Consider the following 18,574-nt stretch of genomic DNA (forward strand, 5'->3'; position numbering starts at 1 on the left):
GGTAAGCCAATCAGATTGTTGCTTATTCCGGAGTCGATGAGTTTGAAACGCAAGGCAAGCCATTTGAAACTGTCAACATAGCTAAAGTTGGAAACACAAAACACGGAACGTGCTGGCAGATACTCTAATCTAAAACTCCACGGTAAAATATTTGAAAATATAAATATCCAATAGGCTAGCACACAGTACCAAAGTTCTTTATAGCAATCTAGCTATTTAGCCAAAAGTGTAAGGCTGGCAACTCGTTAACTAAGTACAGTACTGTAGTAGCTAGAGCTAATTAGTAACTAGCCGCTCAACAGTATTGTACCTGATACGTTCCTAATAATCAGAAATAGCTTGCTCAGCGTTATAGAAGGCTTATTATTATCTACCTGAGTGCCTAGCTGCTGACTACGTTGACTACTGACATCGCTTGTGCACCGAGCATTAACTTTCTGTATTTGTATTTCTTTCTCTTTCAGATGTCCTCAGACGAAGGGGAGCCGAGCAGTCCAGTCCTACCAAGGGACTCGGATCGGGGCAGTTCGGTCTCTTCTGAACTGCAGGTAAACACAGAAAAGAAACGTAGATATCTACTGTAACTGTAGCAACAGGAGCTAACTGTAGCCTACCTTATTGAGCGATGTGGCAGCGTTTCTCTGGCATTTAACTTACAAACCTCATATGAACTCAATACTGCCGCATTTATTCACATGAGAAATTAAACATACCCTTGTCTCTTGTCTACGTCCGGTTAACAGGACGAGTATGAGGAGCTCCTGAGATATGCTGTGGTCACTCCCAAATTTGAGCCCCATGCCACATCCCAACTACAGCTCCTCTGTGCTTCTCATCTGTCTGCGGGCAGACCGAGTTCCCGTGCCAACGATGATGCTAGATCTTATCGCTCCGCAGGTACCGTGGCCTGGGTGTCTTTCTAGCACAAACACCCCACGCGCACAGACCCACTGGCACACGCTTGTCGCACTAAGCTGTTCTGACACACACGCAGCTTGGGGCTGTCCACAGCGCTATTCAAATGATCAACTGTCACAACGATTTAGCTTCAGTTCAAAAATGTGAAAAGATGCTGCAGCAGCCTGGGAATGTTTATGACCATTGCAGACATGTGATATCAGTGTATTATAATAATATTTTTCTCCGTTCCTTTTTTAAAGTCCTCCCCTCAAAGATGTTTTTTGGCCTACAGTTGTGCTTCAGTGCTTAAACAGTCATTGAACGGCTGAGTGCAGGCATATAAAAAGCAACCAGAGGTTTCTGGCTGGTAATGAACTGCAGGCATCGTTCCTAAACTGCTGGTACAAATTGTCTTTGCCCCGTGCAGGATTTAATTAAGATATTGACAAAAATGCATTCCTGGACGAGGAGCCAGACTCATCTTACTTTCGCATCCTCCCCCTCACTGTCTTGGCAATGGCTTGTTCTGTCTCTCTCAAACACTCCTCCTCCATTGCCAGGTTCAGCATCTGAGGTGGAGGACGGGAGACATAGCAGAGAAGTGAGATCAGCGAGGGCCTCTCCTCTTATAACGGAACCCTGCACTCACCCGCCAGCCTCACACGGTCAGTGTCCATCAAACACAGGGCCACACTTCTCATTGCACGCCTTCTATATGGATCGGTGCATTACTCTGACGTTCACCTTCCAGGAGAGGAGACGGTCGGCAGGTCGTCGGCGGCGTCGGACGCGCCCTCCGACCGACAGCACACACCATCCGAGAGGTCCCGTCACAGCAGCCCAGCTCCCCTGGTCACCGTGGTGACCGACCTGTTCATCTCCGAGGAGAACATGGGCAAGATGGAGAACATTCTAGACACGTGGGGAGACAACCTAAAGGTCAGGAGGCGCCGCCGTCCGTCGTTCCTCTGTCGCCGTCGGTGATTGTCAGCGGGGGAGGGGTCGTGAGCTGTCGTCCTGTCTGTGTGCGTCCCCCTCAGGCCAACGTGCTCACGGAGCTGAGGAAATGGAAGGTGGCCTTTGTGGAGCGGCACAAGCTGGAGCTGAGGAAGGAGCGGGAGACGCACGCCGCCCAGGTGGCCGGCCTCAACGCCGAGATGGACAGCATGAGGGAACTGCTGCAAACCTACGAGACCTCCAACCAGAGGAAGGATGAGGTGTGTACACACACACACAGGCACAATGTCTTTGATGGTTTAGTTAGTACATACTGGAGTGGCTACTTAGTCAGTCCAGTCCACAGCACTAAATAGAAATGCGCTTCATTAAATGTTTTATTCAATTGTATTAAAATCATTACTGATATAGGCATTTAGCTCCCTGTTTGAGAGTTCTCCCAGTAGCATCGTTAGTGTGATAAGTGTGTGATGCAGTGTAACTGCTGTAGGTGATAGTGAACCTGAGCCAGGCGTTGGACAGACAGAGGGAGAGGCTGGAGCTGATGAGAACCTTCACCCACTGGAGACTTCAGCACAGCGAGGCCAGGGATGAGGTGAGGGGTCTGGGCACGGAGGGGAGGGCGTGGTGGCTGTTTTAGACTGCAGCGGGGGCCTGAACCATGTCTTTTGAATTGTGATGGCGCAGTACAGCACACGCTAAAGTCTTGATGTCTTCCGTTCCAGTTTCCCGTGTTTTTGTCTGAGGAGTCAGTCGGTTTAAATCGCATGTTCTGTCTGAGAAATGGCTTCATCGAAATGTAGTTAGGGAGCTGTGCCTTGGCACCGCTAGATTACTGTCAATGCCGTTTAATGGCTTATGCAAATCCCGTATCTCTGCATGACTTGCCAATCCATGCGTTACAATGTCACTGCACGTCGAACACTCATACATCCCGGTTTGCCTGTGACAGAAGTGTTAAGAAGTGTTAAATCCAGACGATCACGTTAGTGCAACAAGCTATTCCTACCCCTGAAAGATGGGGGAACAGAAATGGATCAAGAGACGAGAAGAAATGGCGATTCAAGGCTTGTTCGAGGTCTTTACTAGTATCATTTTTCAGAGCCAAGTTAACGAGCCCGTGCGTTTGACCCCTGACGTGGCCAGGTCCAGCGTGGCCGGCTGGCGGAGCAGCACCACCGCCTGCAGCTGAAGAGGAAGGTGTGGGCAGGCTGGCACTCCCTCATCCAGGCCAAGTGGAAGGAGCGGGTGGAGAGGGCATGTCGCGCCAGGGCGGAGGAGGTCTGCCTGCGCATGTCCACCGACTACGAGGCCAAGATGGCCGAGGTGAGGAGGGAGGGAGGGCCGGGCCGCGCTTCGCCCACTGATTCGACCTTAATACTTTTATTAATATAATACAAATTAGTCTTATTTTTTTTTTTCGATTTCAGCTTTACTAGACCTGAAATATGCAGTTATCGTTTTGCAGCATGTACCGTCATTTTCCAACACAAGTCACCCTGTTCTAATGCTCCATAAACGAAAGCTAAAATGATACAGCGTATATCGCAGAACGTCTCCCAGAATAGGCCCCATGTGTGTGGAGTGGCACACCTGACAGTTTCCGTTTTAAGCCAAACGCGCCATGCGAGCGTGTTTCTGTAAATCAGCCTGTGCAGAGAGGTTGATAATCTTAGTGAATAATTGCTGCACTAAAGCAGTCGCAGTGAGTGAGCTTGATGGATGGAGGCTGCAGTAAAATCCCATAGTTGGGTGTAAGGCGATGCTAGCTAGCTAGTGGGACTGACATGTAGAGAGGGAGGGAGAAGGAGAGAGAGAGAGAGAGATGGGGAGAGGGAGGGAGGGGTAAATAAAGACGATCTTCAGAATGAAGAATGGGGAGTGTTATTGACTAAACCAGACACGCGTGGAAAGAAGCCAGGGCGGAGAGAGGGACAGGAAGATGGAGGGTTATTGCACATGGAGAACAACAGAACGTGGGCCAGACCGTAGGGGATGGACCGGTGAGGAACAGATTTGAACATGGAAAAATCCTCTCCGGATTCAGCAGCAATCACACATTCTCTCACCGCCAACACGGCACGAGTTTTCTAACACACAGGTGACCTGGATAATGATTCTTTATCTTTCCGTCTCCGCCTCCTTTCTCTCTGCCCGCCCTCCCTCTCACGATTCATGAATCTATCTCCCCCCCCCCCCACACCCCGCCCCCAAAGCATGCGGAGGCGTTGGAGAAGGCCCAGGCTGAGATTCAGAGGCTGCGCGTGGAGAGGGGACACTACGAGGACTCCATGAAGAAGGCCTTCATGCGGGGCGTGTGCGCCCTCAACATGGAGGCCCTCAGCATGTTCCACTCTGGGGAGGGACGCGGCCTGGAGCTGGACCCGCACGGTCAGTACCGCGACCACGCCAGGCCGGGGCACGCGCGCCGCAGGTTACGGCTCGCTGGTAGAGCGTTCCGTGATGCCTTTTGTCGCGTCATTTGAATCGTGAGCAAATATCACTTGTGTGCGTCCATTTATTGTTATTTGTCATTTTTTTTTATACCCGCGGTAATTGGGTCGAGCAAGTTTCCGATCCCGTGCAATTTAATCAAATTCTCATTTGCTCATTTGGATGCCGAAATGTCAAAAGTTATTATTCTTCCTGTCGTACTGTAATTGAAGGGATCACAGCCAATTGTAGAAGATGAGCATGGAGAGATGTGATTAACCTGATCTTATCTGATGATCCTGTTACCTGCCCAGTCATGACTCAGCGAGACAGCCCTCGCCCCTGGAGGCGTTCCTTCCCCATCCTCACAGACACTCATTCTATTGGCTGTCCTGCAGATGCTCCTCCCCCACGGGATGATCCTGGCTCCGGATCATTGGGCCACCTCCAGCCTCGATTAGCCTCCACGCGGTTTAGCCCAATCAACTTTGACCCCCCTGCGTCCCACACTGAAGCAGAGGAGACTGTGAGAGGCTGACACACACACACACAAACTATGTGACCAGTACATAGTGCCTAGTATTTGTGGTACATACAATTTTTTGATTTCTTAATCTCTTTTGTTTGACAGCTCTCTCTCTGATTTCTCCCTCAGTTGGGCTCCAGTGCACCAGTGTCCAGGGCTGAGGCCTTGCCCTCCACTCATGTAATCCACAGCTCCCTACCACCAGGGGGCAGCGCCTGCTCCCACAAACAGGTTGGTCCCGGTTGGTCCTCTCCACCAAGCAAACGTAGCTCGTCCACAAAACACTCCTCCTTCCAAAACTTTTCATTTGAGCTTCAGTAGACATTATTGTTTAGGTGATTTTAAAGCTTTCATGACCCAAAAGATCATTGAATTGTTTGGGTAAACGTGTAAAAAAAAAACGAAACACGTATAACGTATATATTGTTAGGTGTCTGTTCCATGACAGGCTTGACCACTGCTGGTCATGTGGTGTTTCAGGTCGGCGCGCGGGTGGTCACCTCCGGCCAGCAGAAAGCCTCCAGGGCGGTGAGCGCCCGCATCACGGCGCGCTCAGACCTCGCCAAGTCCATGCGCCTCCCCAGCAACCTGCAGGTGATGGGCGTGGCTCCGCCCATGAGCTCCGTCATCGTGGAGCGTCATCACCCTGTCACTCAGGTACAGGCCACCTGGGAATCTCCTGCTGGTGTGTGTCTGGATGGTCGAGACTTGAGAGATGCACTCATAGAAAAACGAATCGGAATGCTTTGTAAAGGCCTTGATACAAACATTTTATGTTCTGGAAATTAACACTCTATTTTATATGCGAGACTCCTATCCTTGGTATCCTTGAATAAGTGTTTGTCTCTCTCCCTCCCTCTCTCTCTCCTGCCCTCTGTCTGTCTCTGTCTCTCTCTCTCTCTGTCTCTCCCTCTTTCTCTCTCTCTGTCTCTCTCTCCTCTAGCTCACTGTGGGTCAGGCCACAGCAGCCAAGTTCCCCCGCTCCTCCCATCAGGGTCAGGTTCCCTCTGGCTCCAAGAGCTCTTCCAGAACACACTCAACCTGCCATGTGCACTCCATCAAAGTAGTAGAGTGAACACACCACACACACACACACACACATCACAGACAACATATCACACCACCTGCTGGAATACTGTTCCAAGCAGCCACTCTATTGCTGTATGACATTTACGTCCAGTTTGCACACACACACTATTACTGTACCTCAGGTTGATATGAACACATCTGGAAGCAACATTAAGCAGGATTGTTTTTCAGGGCATTGAAACAATTGTGTTTTATCCTGCTCTTTGGAGCCGTCTGAAGGAAAAGCAGTTTAACCTCTGAAATTGAACGACGGAAATGATTTTACATTCTGTTTTATATATTTAGAATTTTAAATTATGCAATGTCAGTCTTACATCAAATTATTGTTGTTTTACATTGAGAAATGATCTCCTGTTCAATTCTGGAGAATATGCAAATCTGTATAGTCGCAATGTGACTTGAATGACCCAAACTGTAATAAATCTTGAGTGAATGACAAATGGCACGTGAGTGAACCACTACCAACATCACGGACACACACAGCAGCATCACCACCAGCGGGTCCGGTCCACAGACAGGGAGACGATCAGTATCAGGACGGAACACAATGACTCATCCACCTGCTCTCTGTCTCCATTCTCATCTTATCTGTAAGACAGGAAGAAAAGAACCAATCCCTCTATCCATCTATTATCCCTACGCTAGATGGGGGAGGCCGGTTCACATTGAGAAGACGTGGTAGCACACCTGCTGTGGTTTTGTAGCCGGTGGATATGAGGCTCTGGTAAAGCTCCTTGTCTGGATTCTTGGCTGCCATCTCCACTCCGTGGAGCCAGATCAGCAGCAGTCTGTTCCCATGCTCCTGGTAGCTCTGCTCACCTACACCCAAACACACGCCCAAACACATGCTGTTGATTATCGACAAAACAGTGGCTGGGCATCTATATACTGGATGGCTCTCCGAGTCATGTTTAAGGAGACCTGCATGATAGGAGATGCGCCAAATCCATAAGAGGGGATGATATATTCATTTAGCAGGTGCTTTTATCCCAAAGCAACCTCTAAGATCTGCAGTCAAATGTTCTATTAACGGACCAAAGCCATCCCCCACCTGTCCACTGATGTTCAATGGCCTCCACCTGCTGCTTGGTGAAGCCCCAGTAGAACGCCAGCTTCTTCCAGCCCCGGGGCTTGAGGAACCTGTACGCCAGGCGCCAGGCGGTGGCGCGCATGTGCTTGGTCTCGGCGCGGTGGTCCAGTTTAAACGTCAGCGGGGACTGGCTGTGAAGGCTCTCGTCGTTCAGCTCCGAGTGGGTCTGAAAGGGGTAATCGAATCACGTCATCTCGCGGAGAAAGGCCACAGGCCCCGGAGGCCCGGGGGGGGCTGAGAAACGTCGAGCGGACGGCCCAACGTGAGCCGGTGATCATCAAACACCGCGGCTGCTTGTTCTGCCCGTCGTATGCGGCTGAACAAATTGACACCGAAATTGGCTGTCAACATTTTTTGGTCCATAAGTCATTTTTCTCCCCCCCCCCCCACACCCTCTCTCCCTCAGATGGAGTTAATGGGATTAGGGTGGATTCGTGTTCTGCTGTGACATTGGAAATGAATCTGCAGTGGTGAATGTAAATGATTGATTTTCGAGTCCTGGTAACTGGATTAAAAGGCCATGCAAACACAGGACTGGAGAGACCTGTTAAGAGGACCTACGAGGCTAATGGCGCTCCTCCAAGAGAAGTATCTCTCTGCTTTGATGATCATGTCCACGATGAGGACCTCGTCTGCTCGAGCTGCAACTCCCAGGGCTGTTTTACCCTGCTGCTCACAGAGAGAGACAGAGAGACACGCAGAGAGAGAGACAGAGAGAGAGACAGAGAGGGAGAGAGAGAAAAATACATTCAGTAATCAGTCAGAAGTGTCCTCACGACTGCCCACACACACAGCTAGGAAGAACGCGTACGGCGAGAGGGCATCAACGCCAAAACGTCTGCCGTCAGCAAAGTCTCCTCTCACACCCGCCGCCGTATGTGAGAGAAGCCAGAGGGTTCAACGACGGGGATGGAAAGCTGGTCCTCTCACCCTATCCTGAATGGCCAGGTCCATCCCGGCCTTCAGAAGCATCTCAACGATATCAGCCCGGCCCAGTTCGGCCGCCAGGTGGAGAGCGGTCTGGGACCTCTGGTGAGAAAGGCAGGAAAACAGACGACGTCATCTTCCCGGTCAAGAACAAGCGACAGGTAAGAGTCAAGGGAGGTAGTGCTGGTGTTTAGCTTCCGTACCTGGTCAGTGAGGTTTACGTTGGCTCCGGCCCTCAGGAGAGCGTAGATGGCCGTGGTGTGAGAGTTCTTCACGGCCAGGTGGAGAGGGCTCTGGAGGTACTGGCAACACACACACACACACCCTGTCGGTACACGCTGTCACTCAATGAATCGGCTGACGCTCAGTTGAATTATACCAGCCAACTGGTTGAGTTAGGGACTACCGTGGTTGTCTGGGTTGCTCGGAACTCACGTGGTCTTGAATGTCCATTAGGTTTGAGTTTTGTAGGAAGACTCGGATCATTGACTCGTCTCCCTTCTCTGAAATCTGATGTAGCACACTGCGTGTTGCCTGAGAGAGAAGAATTCCAAGCGAGGTAAGAAATATCAAAATATAAAGTATTTACTAAGGTCGAATTCAGATTGAAAATAGCTTCTTTTTTTTGAATTGTCATTGGCTTGTGCTTGGAATGTGGTTTGTGCGTGTACTGTACCGTGATGATGTTGGGGTCACAGTCTGCCTCCAGTAGGGCCAGAACACAGTCCTCATGGCCGCTGTCTGCAGCCAGAGACAGAGCTGTCTCCCCAGCCTGCAGGGAGAGGAGGGCGGGGCTAGATCAGGACAAAGTCAGCCTGATCCAATCCAAATCTGATACCTGCTGTGGTTCACACCATCAGATTCAGTTTGACATCTGCTTCAGATCACCGTGCGATACGGGAGCATTAGCCAAAGGTCAGATATGCAGATAAGCTGCCGAGCAGAGAATAGTCATTCGGCTTGCTGTCACATTCGACCAATAAGATCCAACGATTAGAGGGAGTCTCCACCTTATTGGTTTGGTTCCGGGTCTCGAAGCTCTGCAGCAGGAGCTGGACGGTGCTCAGGTGACCGTTCTTGGCAGCCAGGTGGAGAGGTGTGTCGCCATTCTGGCCGAAAGGAGGGAGAACAAACACATTGTAATCTATTTTATTCTCTCTCTTTCTCTCTCTCTTTCTCTCTCAGTCGCTCTCTCAGTCTCTCTCACACCTTGTTTGGCCTCATGGTGGCCATGTTGTACTCCTCCTCCATCAGCAACGTGAGCATTTCATCGCAGCCGTGTTCGGCGGCCAGGGCAAACGCCCTCTGTCCAGCCTGGCAGGGAGGGAGGGGCCGTGGGAGGGTGGAGTGACACAAAAGCAAAGAAACAGTGAACACTGCCGAACGTGTCGTCGTGACCTGCGTGGTGAACTGAGGGCCGCGGGGGTCAGGTGAGGCGAGGGATGTGTCCAGGTGGACGGGGAGCTCACCTGGTCTCTTCTGTCCAGCTCCTTCATCTGCAGGTCTTTGACGATGTACTCCAAAATGTCGGTGTGGTTGTTGATGGCTGCGCAGTGCATGATGTTCCATCCCTCCTAATGAGAAAACATCCAAAAGGCCCAAATGGATGAATGTCTCCACCCCAAGACAGAAGAAAGCCAATCCGATAAGAAGGACCCGGACACGCGGGTCTATGACGACGCCTTGCCTGATTCTGAACCTTCTGTTCCGCACCTCCCGTGACAAGCAGCTCCAGGATGTCCAGAGACCCGAACCAGGCTGCCAGGTGGATGACTGTCAACCCGTACTGAGTGTGTGTGTGGGGGGGGGGGGGGGGGGGGAAAGTGCTGAGTGAGGGGATGTGTCATCTGAACAAGCTGTACTCTGTTGTAGGTGTTGGACCTATGGGTTTACAGACCTTGTCCTTCAGGTCAATGTTGGGTCTTCTTTGGAGGAGGTATCTGACAGCTGTCTGGTGTTGACCCGCCACTGCGTAGTGCAGGGCTGCACGGCCGTCCTGGGATATGCAGCAGTTTCCCATTTTTCGAATATCACATGTAATACAATGTGCTGTAAATGAATCACTCACTAGAACAAGACTTAACTAGTGTAACTAGTGTTAACATCTGGGTCAACAAGGAGACACTCACCACATTCTGGGTATTGATCTTTACTACCTTTCCCAAGGCTTTTAAAGTCTCCACATCGCCTCTCTTGGCTGCTTCTAGAAAGTTCTTCTCATGATCCAAGACTACAAAGGAGTCACATCAGGTATGACTCACTTACAAAACATTAACTCAGTAGACAAAGCAAAACGGTTTGTTTATACAGTGTCCGCAACTGCAAACCTAACAAACACTGGGAATAAACATTGTGCAAATTGAAGGCTTGATGATTTTTAACCTACATTCTATTCTGTACAGTATTGTTTAGTTATTTAGAACTTATTGCATTAAAAAAAGGGTATTGGATGCTCCTTCCTGCCATAGTAAATTCCTTGTTTGTGTACACTTACTTTGGCGAATAAAGCGGATTCAGATTCTTCTGTTTAACAGAATCACCTATGCTTTTTACAGCATCCACTTCATGAAAGACATGATGCACAAACGTGAACAAAATCTAAAAATCTAGCACTCACACATTTCCTGGTGGTCAAAGCTGGAGCCTGACTTGATTGGCTCCTTATGCTGTAGGAAGCCTCTGAAGGCCTGGACGGCATCAGATCTGGCCCATTTCTCCATGTGGATCTTCTTCTGGGTCTCTCCACCTGTGCTGAAGAACTCTGGGCTTACGTCGCTCGTAAAGTTCCCGACCCGGCAGATTCCGCAGGTCTACGGAAGCATGAAGTGAAGCACTTTGCCTGTCCTTATGCAGGACTGTATCAATACCTCCGCGTGACATCAGAGCACTCGCATGTCTGAAGGGCTGACCCTTGTTGACTTTAAAGGCTTACGCCCTTCAAGCATTCCTTTGATGACAGTTTCGTGCATGGGTCATGTGTTTTTAGGCGTCGTTTTTCCAGTTTTGTGTGCCGTTCTCAGACATGGTCCGTTAAGATGAGAGACTTTGTTGCAGACTCACTTTGTCATGGATCACAATATAAATATTTTTTTTACATTTGAATCAAGTCAAAGTCAAATTGATTTATTTGTTTTGTGCATAGTATAACCACAATAGAATCACACACACACACAATCATAAATAAGATGGAAGACGACTGTTGTTCGGAGTACTGCTGATGCTACTGCTAATGTAACATGGACCTTCTAAGCTTTCTAGGATTCTTGGTCAATTATAGCCACAGTCCAGTCAACAGACAGGCTCAGTAAAGTGCTGCAATGACTCACGTCTTTCATATTCAACACGGCTTTCATGATAGTAGAAATATGTTGCCCCCAAACACTGTGGCAAAGTCTTCATTGTGCTGTATTCACAGAAATGAATACCCAAAACCAACACATTATTAAATATTAAATATCATACAGTCAGTTTTATCAATTTGAGGCATATTTGGCTTCAGATTCTCTCGATTACACCCAAAATTGTCATTATTACTGAGCCAGAGGGCACGCAAACATATAAAAACGTGAGCTCATTAGCAACGGCAGCGAGGTAGGGTGTTTGGGGCCGTGGGGATATTGCGGATACTCAGCCAGCCCTCCTGGTCCTCCTCATCCCCACGGACGTTTGTTTCTCCCAAGCTTTCCAGGAGAACCAGACCTTGTACCTAGCGGTGTCACCTGAAGAACCTGTCGATCGTGTTCTGTGGGCCCGGGGCTTTGGCCTTCTTGGCGTGTGGTTGAAAGGATGATCCGTGCCTGGAGGCGGACAAACATCTCATTAGGGTATATATGATCACAACCCGCACGCACGCACACGGTGTCATGCAGACCGGTCTTACCGTTTGCTCTTGCCTCTGTGTGTGGTTTTCTGCAGAGGGGGTTCTCTCCCTGGAGGACGGATACAAACAGACGTTTAGCAACGTGGAAAACTCCATCGCTGGTCTCCTGCCTCGCACAAAAAGAGTGACAACTCCTGGGGAACAGGCAGAGATGTGTGTGTGTGTGTGTCTGCCACCACCCCCAGGATACAAAGACTGCAATTTCCCAGGCGAATGTGTCGAGAGGAGAGCGGTGTAGACAGCTTTTTCCATCGGAGACGGGGTAAGAAGAGGGATTTAGCGTTCGCGGAGAGCAGGGTTCGAGGAGGCCCCCCCCACAGGGGTGAAATGAGATGTCTACATTGACGTGGGAATCAATACACCCTCCACCCAACCCCACAATGCCCCCGTCACTGCCACTAGGCCTCTCACCCCCACCTCTGCTACTGTTTCCCTCGTATACAGTTTTACTCGAGGGGCCAAATAACTCAATATGCTTTCCAACCTGCTCGAAACTCTGTATGCTAATATATTTTGAAATGATTGGGAAGTCTCCAGGATGATTGATTTATACTGTATGTCTGACCCATATTAACACTAATAATCAATAATAGAAATATGAATAATATTATGACCTCTACCAATCTACATTAGTGCTTGAGGGGATTTTTGATTTCCTGGCTAATCTCTAAACACTGACCTTTGACCTTGCTGTGGGTGACGGAGAAAAGCGGCTGCCCCACAGACGCCAGTCCCCCAAGCTCATGCAGCATTCCCTGGTTCAGGCAGAGGTCAACATGGCGGTTGAATACGGTGAGGTCATCAGTGTGCTGGGTCACCTGACATACCGGGCAGGTCAGGGCGGGGCCTCTGACGTCACGTGATTCGGACGTCATCGACTCCGGAGCGACCGGAACACCCGGAGAAGAGTCTGGAAGAACACCTCTGTCTCTCGGCGAGTTTGAGTCCAGGCGGTCTGTCTGAGAGATTCGGGCTGTCATCGCCAATGACTGGGGTTTCCCTGTACAGGTCTCTGTCAGTCTGGGGAATGCTGAGTTAGGCCTTCTGGAACAGTCCATATCCTTTTCTGTTGCTCTCATGTGCCTTTCAGCTGCCTCTTCCTCCCCAAGTATTCTGCCTCGCTCCATGTTTGAGTGTGGCTCTGAGTCCGGCTGGGGGTGGCTAGGCTCTGCGGAGACACCGCTGAGACACTGGTCTATGTGCCTGTTGAAGACAGCCAGGTCTGTGGTCCTCACCTCCCTGAAGCAGATGGGGCAGGTCAGGCTGTCCGTCTGGGCCTCGCGCTCACTGGAGCCCCAGGCTGACGTGGAGGCCTGGGGCTCGAAGGAGAGGCCCGGGGTGGAGGCTGTCGTCGCGTCCGGACCTGGCTTCGTGGAGGTCTGGCTCTCAGGGGACAGGTCTGCTCTTTGGGGAGTTGTGTCCGTCGCTTCATCCCCTGGTGCGTCGGCCCTCTCAGCCTGCAGACGGAGGCGTTGGGCGTGGGCTCTCTGGAAGAAGGACTGGCCCCCGGGCCTGCCCTCCTCCACCCCCCTCCGACTGGCCCTCCAGGACGCCTCCCTCTGGCCCGGGGTGTGCTCCACCAGGGGAGGGCAGCCGGACGTCTGGGATTGGACCGGAGGCTCGAAGAAGATGGGCTCTTCTTTCCCTTTTTGGGCAGGAACTTGGGAGGGGCCACCGGAGTCGGCTCTTCCCTGCTGGAGGAATCCCACAATGCTCTTCTGCAGGGGCTTCTTGTCGTCTGAGCCGACGAAAGTGGAGATTCGAACACCTGCAGACAGAGAATGAGTCAAGCCATACAGTAGACAGCCACGGGTACAACATGAGCCGTAAAAACAGGGTCGCAACCACGGCATTAACAAGGGGCGGTGCCGAATGGGAGATTACCCATGAGCCTCAGCCTCAGCGGTTGGGGGCTGACGCTGTCGATCTCCGTCTTCAGGAGGTCCTTGGCGACGGCAAAGATCTCCTCGGCTGTGGCCAAGGCGCACGGCTGCGTCTCCGCTCGGCTCTTCACCTCAAAGTTGACGTTCTTCAGCTTCAGAGTCACCGTCTTACCCTGGGCCCAGAGGGGTGCAGGGGGTGAGCGAACAAATATATGAATGAATTCATTTCAGAATGAGTTCATGAGTGTATCCATGAGCTTCGACAAGGGACAGTGAGACACTTCATGTGTAAGACCAGAGGACAGTCAGGAACAGCGGAAATGGCCTCTGACTGCCTAACGTGGTGCTTGGCGAGTAAAGGGTCCAACACAGCACAGCCTTCCCCAGGTAATGAGATCATCTTCAGAAGGAGACATGGCAGAGGGCTGAGAGCCACTCCCTGACGTCTCCTTGACGATCCTCCGTTTCCTCTGGGGTATCAGGAACCACAGAGGCCTCGCCCGACCCTGCCAAGAACCTCTCGTCTCTCGCTATCGATTGGAAGGAGACCGGCCCTTTGAGGCAACCACCTGAGATTCTGGTTGGAGGCAGATCGATTCTAGGAGAGTAAGTGGGTGTTTTCTGATGTGTCACGACCCATAAGGAGCCTCTATGAAGGCCCGCTCTGCTCTGTCGTAGCCTGAACAGAGAGTAATGTACTAAACAGGAACTGTGGAATAACCCCATGAAAGCTGTTCATGGTGAATACCAAACAGTGGCAGTAAGACATGCAAATCTAAAGGGCAATTATTTGCATTTGACTCCACTACGCCACAGACAATATGCTCCTGTTGTTAATCCTTCTCTACTCTATCACAGTTGTACAAAAAGGTGTTTATTTACTTGCAGCCCCTCTTTCTTCAGGTCCTCAGCTAGGTCTTGGCAAAGCTTCTGGCACAGAGACAGCTGCTCCTCTGCTGAGCTCATCTCCCCAAATGTCCTGCCAGGATGGGGAGAAGGGGGGGGGGGGGGATAGGGGGAGAGAAGAGAAGCCCTTGAGAGGATGCATGTCGAAGACGCGATCATTTACGTTGAGGGCAAGACGCTGGAACACCCCAGTACCTCTCTGTGCTCATGCTTTTTCTCTCTCCGTCCCTGAGAATAAAAACGAGAGAGACCAAATAAATAAAATACAACCGGTAGTCATTTATACCACAGTAATTGGATGTCTCAATATATCGCCAGCTGTCGTTTGCCGTTTTATAGCTGTAATGGCACCTTTCGATGTGCGTGGAGCCAAGCCCCAAGGAGATCTGGAGGAAGTGGTGCCAAGACGTCTCAGAGAACAACAGGGACACCAGCGCCATCTCCTGGCCAAGGTGGCCACAGGTGATGATGCCCAGGGCTCCTAGCATCTTCTCAGTCACCTTCCCTATGCCAGATACCTAGGACACCAAGGCAAAAGCCACAACACATTTTGTATCCAGCGCTAGTCCCATCCACCTCCAGTCACTTATGTACTGTAACCTTCACACTGAGAGAGCAGTGTGGTATAGGTGTCAGTGTGATGAACTGGACTGTACCTTGCGGACCGGTAGGTCCTTGACAAAGTCCATGACTGTTTGTCTGTTTGGAAGCAGTCTGTATTGACCATTGGGTTTGTTCTTGTCACTGCACACCTTGGCCAGCATCATGTTAGGCCCAATGCCTGGAACACATATATATATACACACTCAACAGATGACAACATACTAAGACAATATAAAGTCAGTATCTCTCTCCCTTTCACCTGCGCTGGCGGTCAGTGTGGTCTTCTGCTCGATTCGAAAGCGCATTTCCCTCACCGCCTCTTCAGCACAGGTCCCAAACACCACCACCTGGCCTGGGGGGGCGGAGGGGGAGGTGCTGGGGCTGTCCGCAAACAGGACAGGGGAGAGACCCTCCCCCTCCACCCCTGTCGGCCCTGAGAACTCACCCTGCCCCTCACCTGGAGAGAGCGAGAGAGGCCAGACAGAGGGGGAGGAGAGGGAGGGAGGGTCAGACACGTGTTAAGAAAATGAAGCCAGCTTTCATTTGATCTCACTTTATTCTTGTCCCTCTTCATGCTTAATGCAGTGAAAAAAAAGAGGAAGAAACAAAAGAGAAAGTAGCGACTGTTCTAATCTTCTTTACTTCCCCTAGTCTGCCATGCGGAACGCAGGAGGAAGAAACCAGCGTACACAGTTAAGCCCCGCACAATACTCTCTTCTCTTTACATTTGCATATCAATCATTGTATCCTATCTGGAGGTGTGCAGCATTTGCTGTGCCACTAATGGGCAGCTACTGTCCAATGTGGCTGCAGGGGACTGCACCTGCTGCGGGCGGGGTGATGGTGTGGAGGCGGTGACTGCGGAAGGCCTCGGACCAGCTCCTCCTCCGCTCCAGGTGGTCACTGATGTCCAGGTACGCCTCATCCAGGCTCACCGGCTGGAAGTGAGGATCGTAGTCCGCAAAGATCTCTCGGACCTTCCGGAGGGGAGACGAGAGAGTAAACAGCCCAGTGTATTTTATGTGTGTGAGAGAACCCGTGTTTGGTTTCTGAGAGAGATAGAGATCGTCGAGGACGGATTACCTCAGCGCTAACTGCTTTGTATTTGTCGAAGTTGGTTGGAACTATGACCAGGTTTGGGCAGAGTTTCTTTGCGATGAAACCAGGCATGGCTGCTCGTACCCCAAACTTCCTGGCATGGTAGTTGGACGTAGACTTAAGAGAAGACACCGAAAATAATTGGTATACATAAACTAAGACAAGGTTGCATTGAGTTGCTTAGGAGTTAGCTAAACAAGACAATTATCACAAATTCTATAATATTGATGAGATATAGACAACTATATCTCGGGGGAGGGGGGGTCAGATGGTTGAGCGGTTAGGGAGTCAGGCTATTAATCAGAAGGTTGTTGGTTCGATTCCCGGCTGTGCCAAATGATGTTGTGTCCTTGGGCAAGGCACTTCACCCTACTTGCCTCGGGGGGAATGTCCCTGTACTTGCTGTAAGTCGCTCTGGATAAGAGCGTCTACTAAATGTAAATGTAATCTAACTAGACAAATAGTGTATAAAATTCCGGTGACGACCTTCCTCTAAAAGGTGCAGTGATACCGACACAGCTGCATGTGGAAGAAGCTTCCGGGCTTGCTGTCGTCCCTGGAGCACCAGACAGGGCCCTCACCAGCATGCTCGTGGAGCCCACGGCCATGGGCTTGTCCTTCAGGTCGGGGCAGTCCCTCATCTCCACGGCAGCGTAGAAAGCATCCATGTCCACGTGCACGATGACACGGCTCAGCTCCCGACCTTTCTCCAGGTCAGCGATCATCTTCTCCAGCTGCAGCAAACAGGAAGAGGTTAAGGAGCATCGGAAATGACCCATCTGCCCAAAAGAAGGACACGGGTTGTAGAATGTGTATTTATGCGTTTATTTGAAAAGGGACAGTGTACATTGATAAACATGTAAATGCACTGGAATTAGCTCGGTTAGCTAGTTTTCATCCGTTGTCCCAGCCCACACATCCGCTTGTTAGGGGTTAGGGGATTCAGTTACTGTTGGGGCCAAACTAACAAGAATATGACATGCACTTCTACAGTATGGGTTTATACATTTCCTGTGTGTGTGTGTGATCCTTGTAAGTGCAGCTGTGCTTGGCTGTATACTGTACCTATAAGCTACTGTACCTGAGTGTGTGCTTTGCTCAGCTGCTGCTCAGTAATCTGGGTTTTCTGCAGCATCATCCTCTCAACGCGCTGGTTCACCTGCTGCTCTCTCTTCACTTCATTCTCATAGAACCTCGAACCCTGTGCATCACAGGAAACAAACAGCACGTGCACGCATTGACCCTTCCATTGTTGGCAATTTTCAACTTATGTCCAGTCTTGATACAAAAATGTGGCCTCCATGGTGTTTATTAATTATTTCAATATACTTTGCTGTGTCTTAGCCTAATGTGTGTCTTTTTTAATATGGATTCCTATGTACTATGGCTGAATACCCTAGGCTACTACTGAATAGACCATACATTGACGTATTGATGTTCCCTCCCTAGTTACCTTTGAAGACTCCATGATGATTTTGTTGATTTTATCTCTGTCAAGACCCTCCATCCCGGCCTTGTTATCATTGAGGGCCATTCTGGAGAGGAAGCCCTCTCCGTTGGTGGAGGTAGTCTCCATCCTTGAAACTAAAGACTACGGGTGAATGATGAATCATTGAGCAAAATAAATGTATTGTACTGCAGTCACAGACAGGTACACATACATGTTGAGAGCTTGAAGCTACTGGAAGTCTGCATTGCCAAGCACTGTCTGAAAATCTTTGTTCAAACTAGATAAAGTCACTGTGGTTCAGTTCACGCAGTTAGCTCTAGCTAGCAAACAAGCCCGGCTAAAAGCAAAGAATGTTTAATGGTGTAGACCTCTAATATAACCAGTCGGTTTACAAGACGTCTTAGCTTTGTAAACACTATTAAATAATGGCATTGTTGTCGTTGTCTTACCTTTGGTATTACAACATAATTGTTCAGTTTACTTGTTGGCGCCGACTTCAGTTTTCAATTTATCTGCGTCGTTTAGAGGAGGATTTTTGTTTGAGGAAGTAATCTGCAGTGTAAGTAGTATAGAGCAGATACAGAAAACATCCCTCCATACCAATACCCATTTACAACGTTAACTACGTTGATAACATGATATGATAGGCGTAGGATTTAGATATTATTAAACATGCACGTGTGCATTTTAATAAAGTACAAAAACATCGACACAGTTCGAGATGGGCGTGATTTACAGATCAGCTGTTTTTTTGCGCAGTTACTGCAAATCCGTTAGCTACGACACCCACCAACGGACTAGGCCGTGGTTCAGGTCGTCCCCCTCCTGAGAC

The 18,574-nt window shown here is 50.0% G+C and overlaps 3 protein-coding genes across 3 annotated transcripts; 1 reads left to right on the top strand and 2 right to left on the bottom strand.

Moving 5' to 3' along the window:
• poc5 (POC5 centriolar protein homolog (Chlamydomonas)) lies at positions 1–6,328 on the top strand. The gene is made up of 13 exons (XM_084690762.1): positions 1–142; positions 465–548; positions 744–897; positions 1,461–1,565; positions 1,652–1,839; positions 1,941–2,117; positions 2,348–2,452; positions 3,004–3,183; positions 4,074–4,248; positions 4,689–4,816; positions 4,946–5,047; positions 5,297–5,473; positions 5,760–6,328. Exons 2-13 carry the CDS (start codon positions 465–467, stop codon positions 5,889–5,891), a joined length of 1,707 nt encoding a protein of 568 aa, XP_084546888.1. The 5' UTR covers positions 1–142; the 3' UTR covers positions 5,892–6,328.
• Positions 6,329–6,330: 2 nt separating this feature from the next.
• Positions 6,331–10,826, bottom strand: ankdd1b (ankyrin repeat and death domain containing 1B). Its single transcript, XM_084690763.1, has 15 exons — positions 10,540–10,826; positions 10,052–10,152; positions 9,820–9,918; positions 9,610–9,708; positions 9,392–9,496; positions 9,132–9,236; positions 8,933–9,031; positions 8,599–8,694; positions 8,358–8,456; positions 8,126–8,224; positions 7,926–8,024; positions 7,557–7,664; positions 6,957–7,161; positions 6,593–6,724; positions 6,331–6,493 (listed from the first exon to the last, which is right to left on the bottom strand). Exons 1-15 carry the CDS (start codon positions 10,640–10,642, stop codon positions 6,438–6,440), a joined length of 1,605 nt encoding a protein of 534 aa, XP_084546889.1. The 5' UTR covers positions 10,643–10,826; the 3' UTR covers positions 6,331–6,437.
• Positions 10,827–11,029: 203 nt separating this feature from the next.
• Positions 11,030–18,422, bottom strand: polk (polymerase (DNA directed) kappa). Its single transcript, XM_084690190.1, has 15 exons — positions 18,192–18,422; positions 17,746–17,883; positions 17,374–17,493; positions 16,874–17,026; positions 16,278–16,409; positions 16,018–16,171; positions 15,454–15,651; positions 15,248–15,372; positions 14,943–15,109; positions 14,787–14,819; positions 14,568–14,664; positions 13,687–13,858; positions 12,482–13,570; positions 11,803–11,851; positions 11,030–11,719 (listed from the first exon to the last, which is right to left on the bottom strand). The coding sequence occupies exons 2-15, from the start codon at positions 17,866–17,868 to the stop codon at positions 11,638–11,640; spliced, it is 2,694 nt and encodes an 897-aa protein (XP_084546316.1). The 5' UTR covers positions 17,869–17,883; positions 18,192–18,422; the 3' UTR covers positions 11,030–11,637.
• Positions 18,423–18,574: the final 152 nt, after the last annotated feature.

This window comes from Hypomesus nipponensis, chromosome 24 (genome assembly GCF_054491055.1).
Source record: "Hypomesus nipponensis isolate SF chromosome 24, ASM5449105v1, whole genome shotgun sequence".
NCBI classification, from domain to species: domain Eukaryota; kingdom Metazoa; phylum Chordata; class Actinopteri; order Osmeriformes; family Osmeridae; genus Hypomesus; species Hypomesus nipponensis.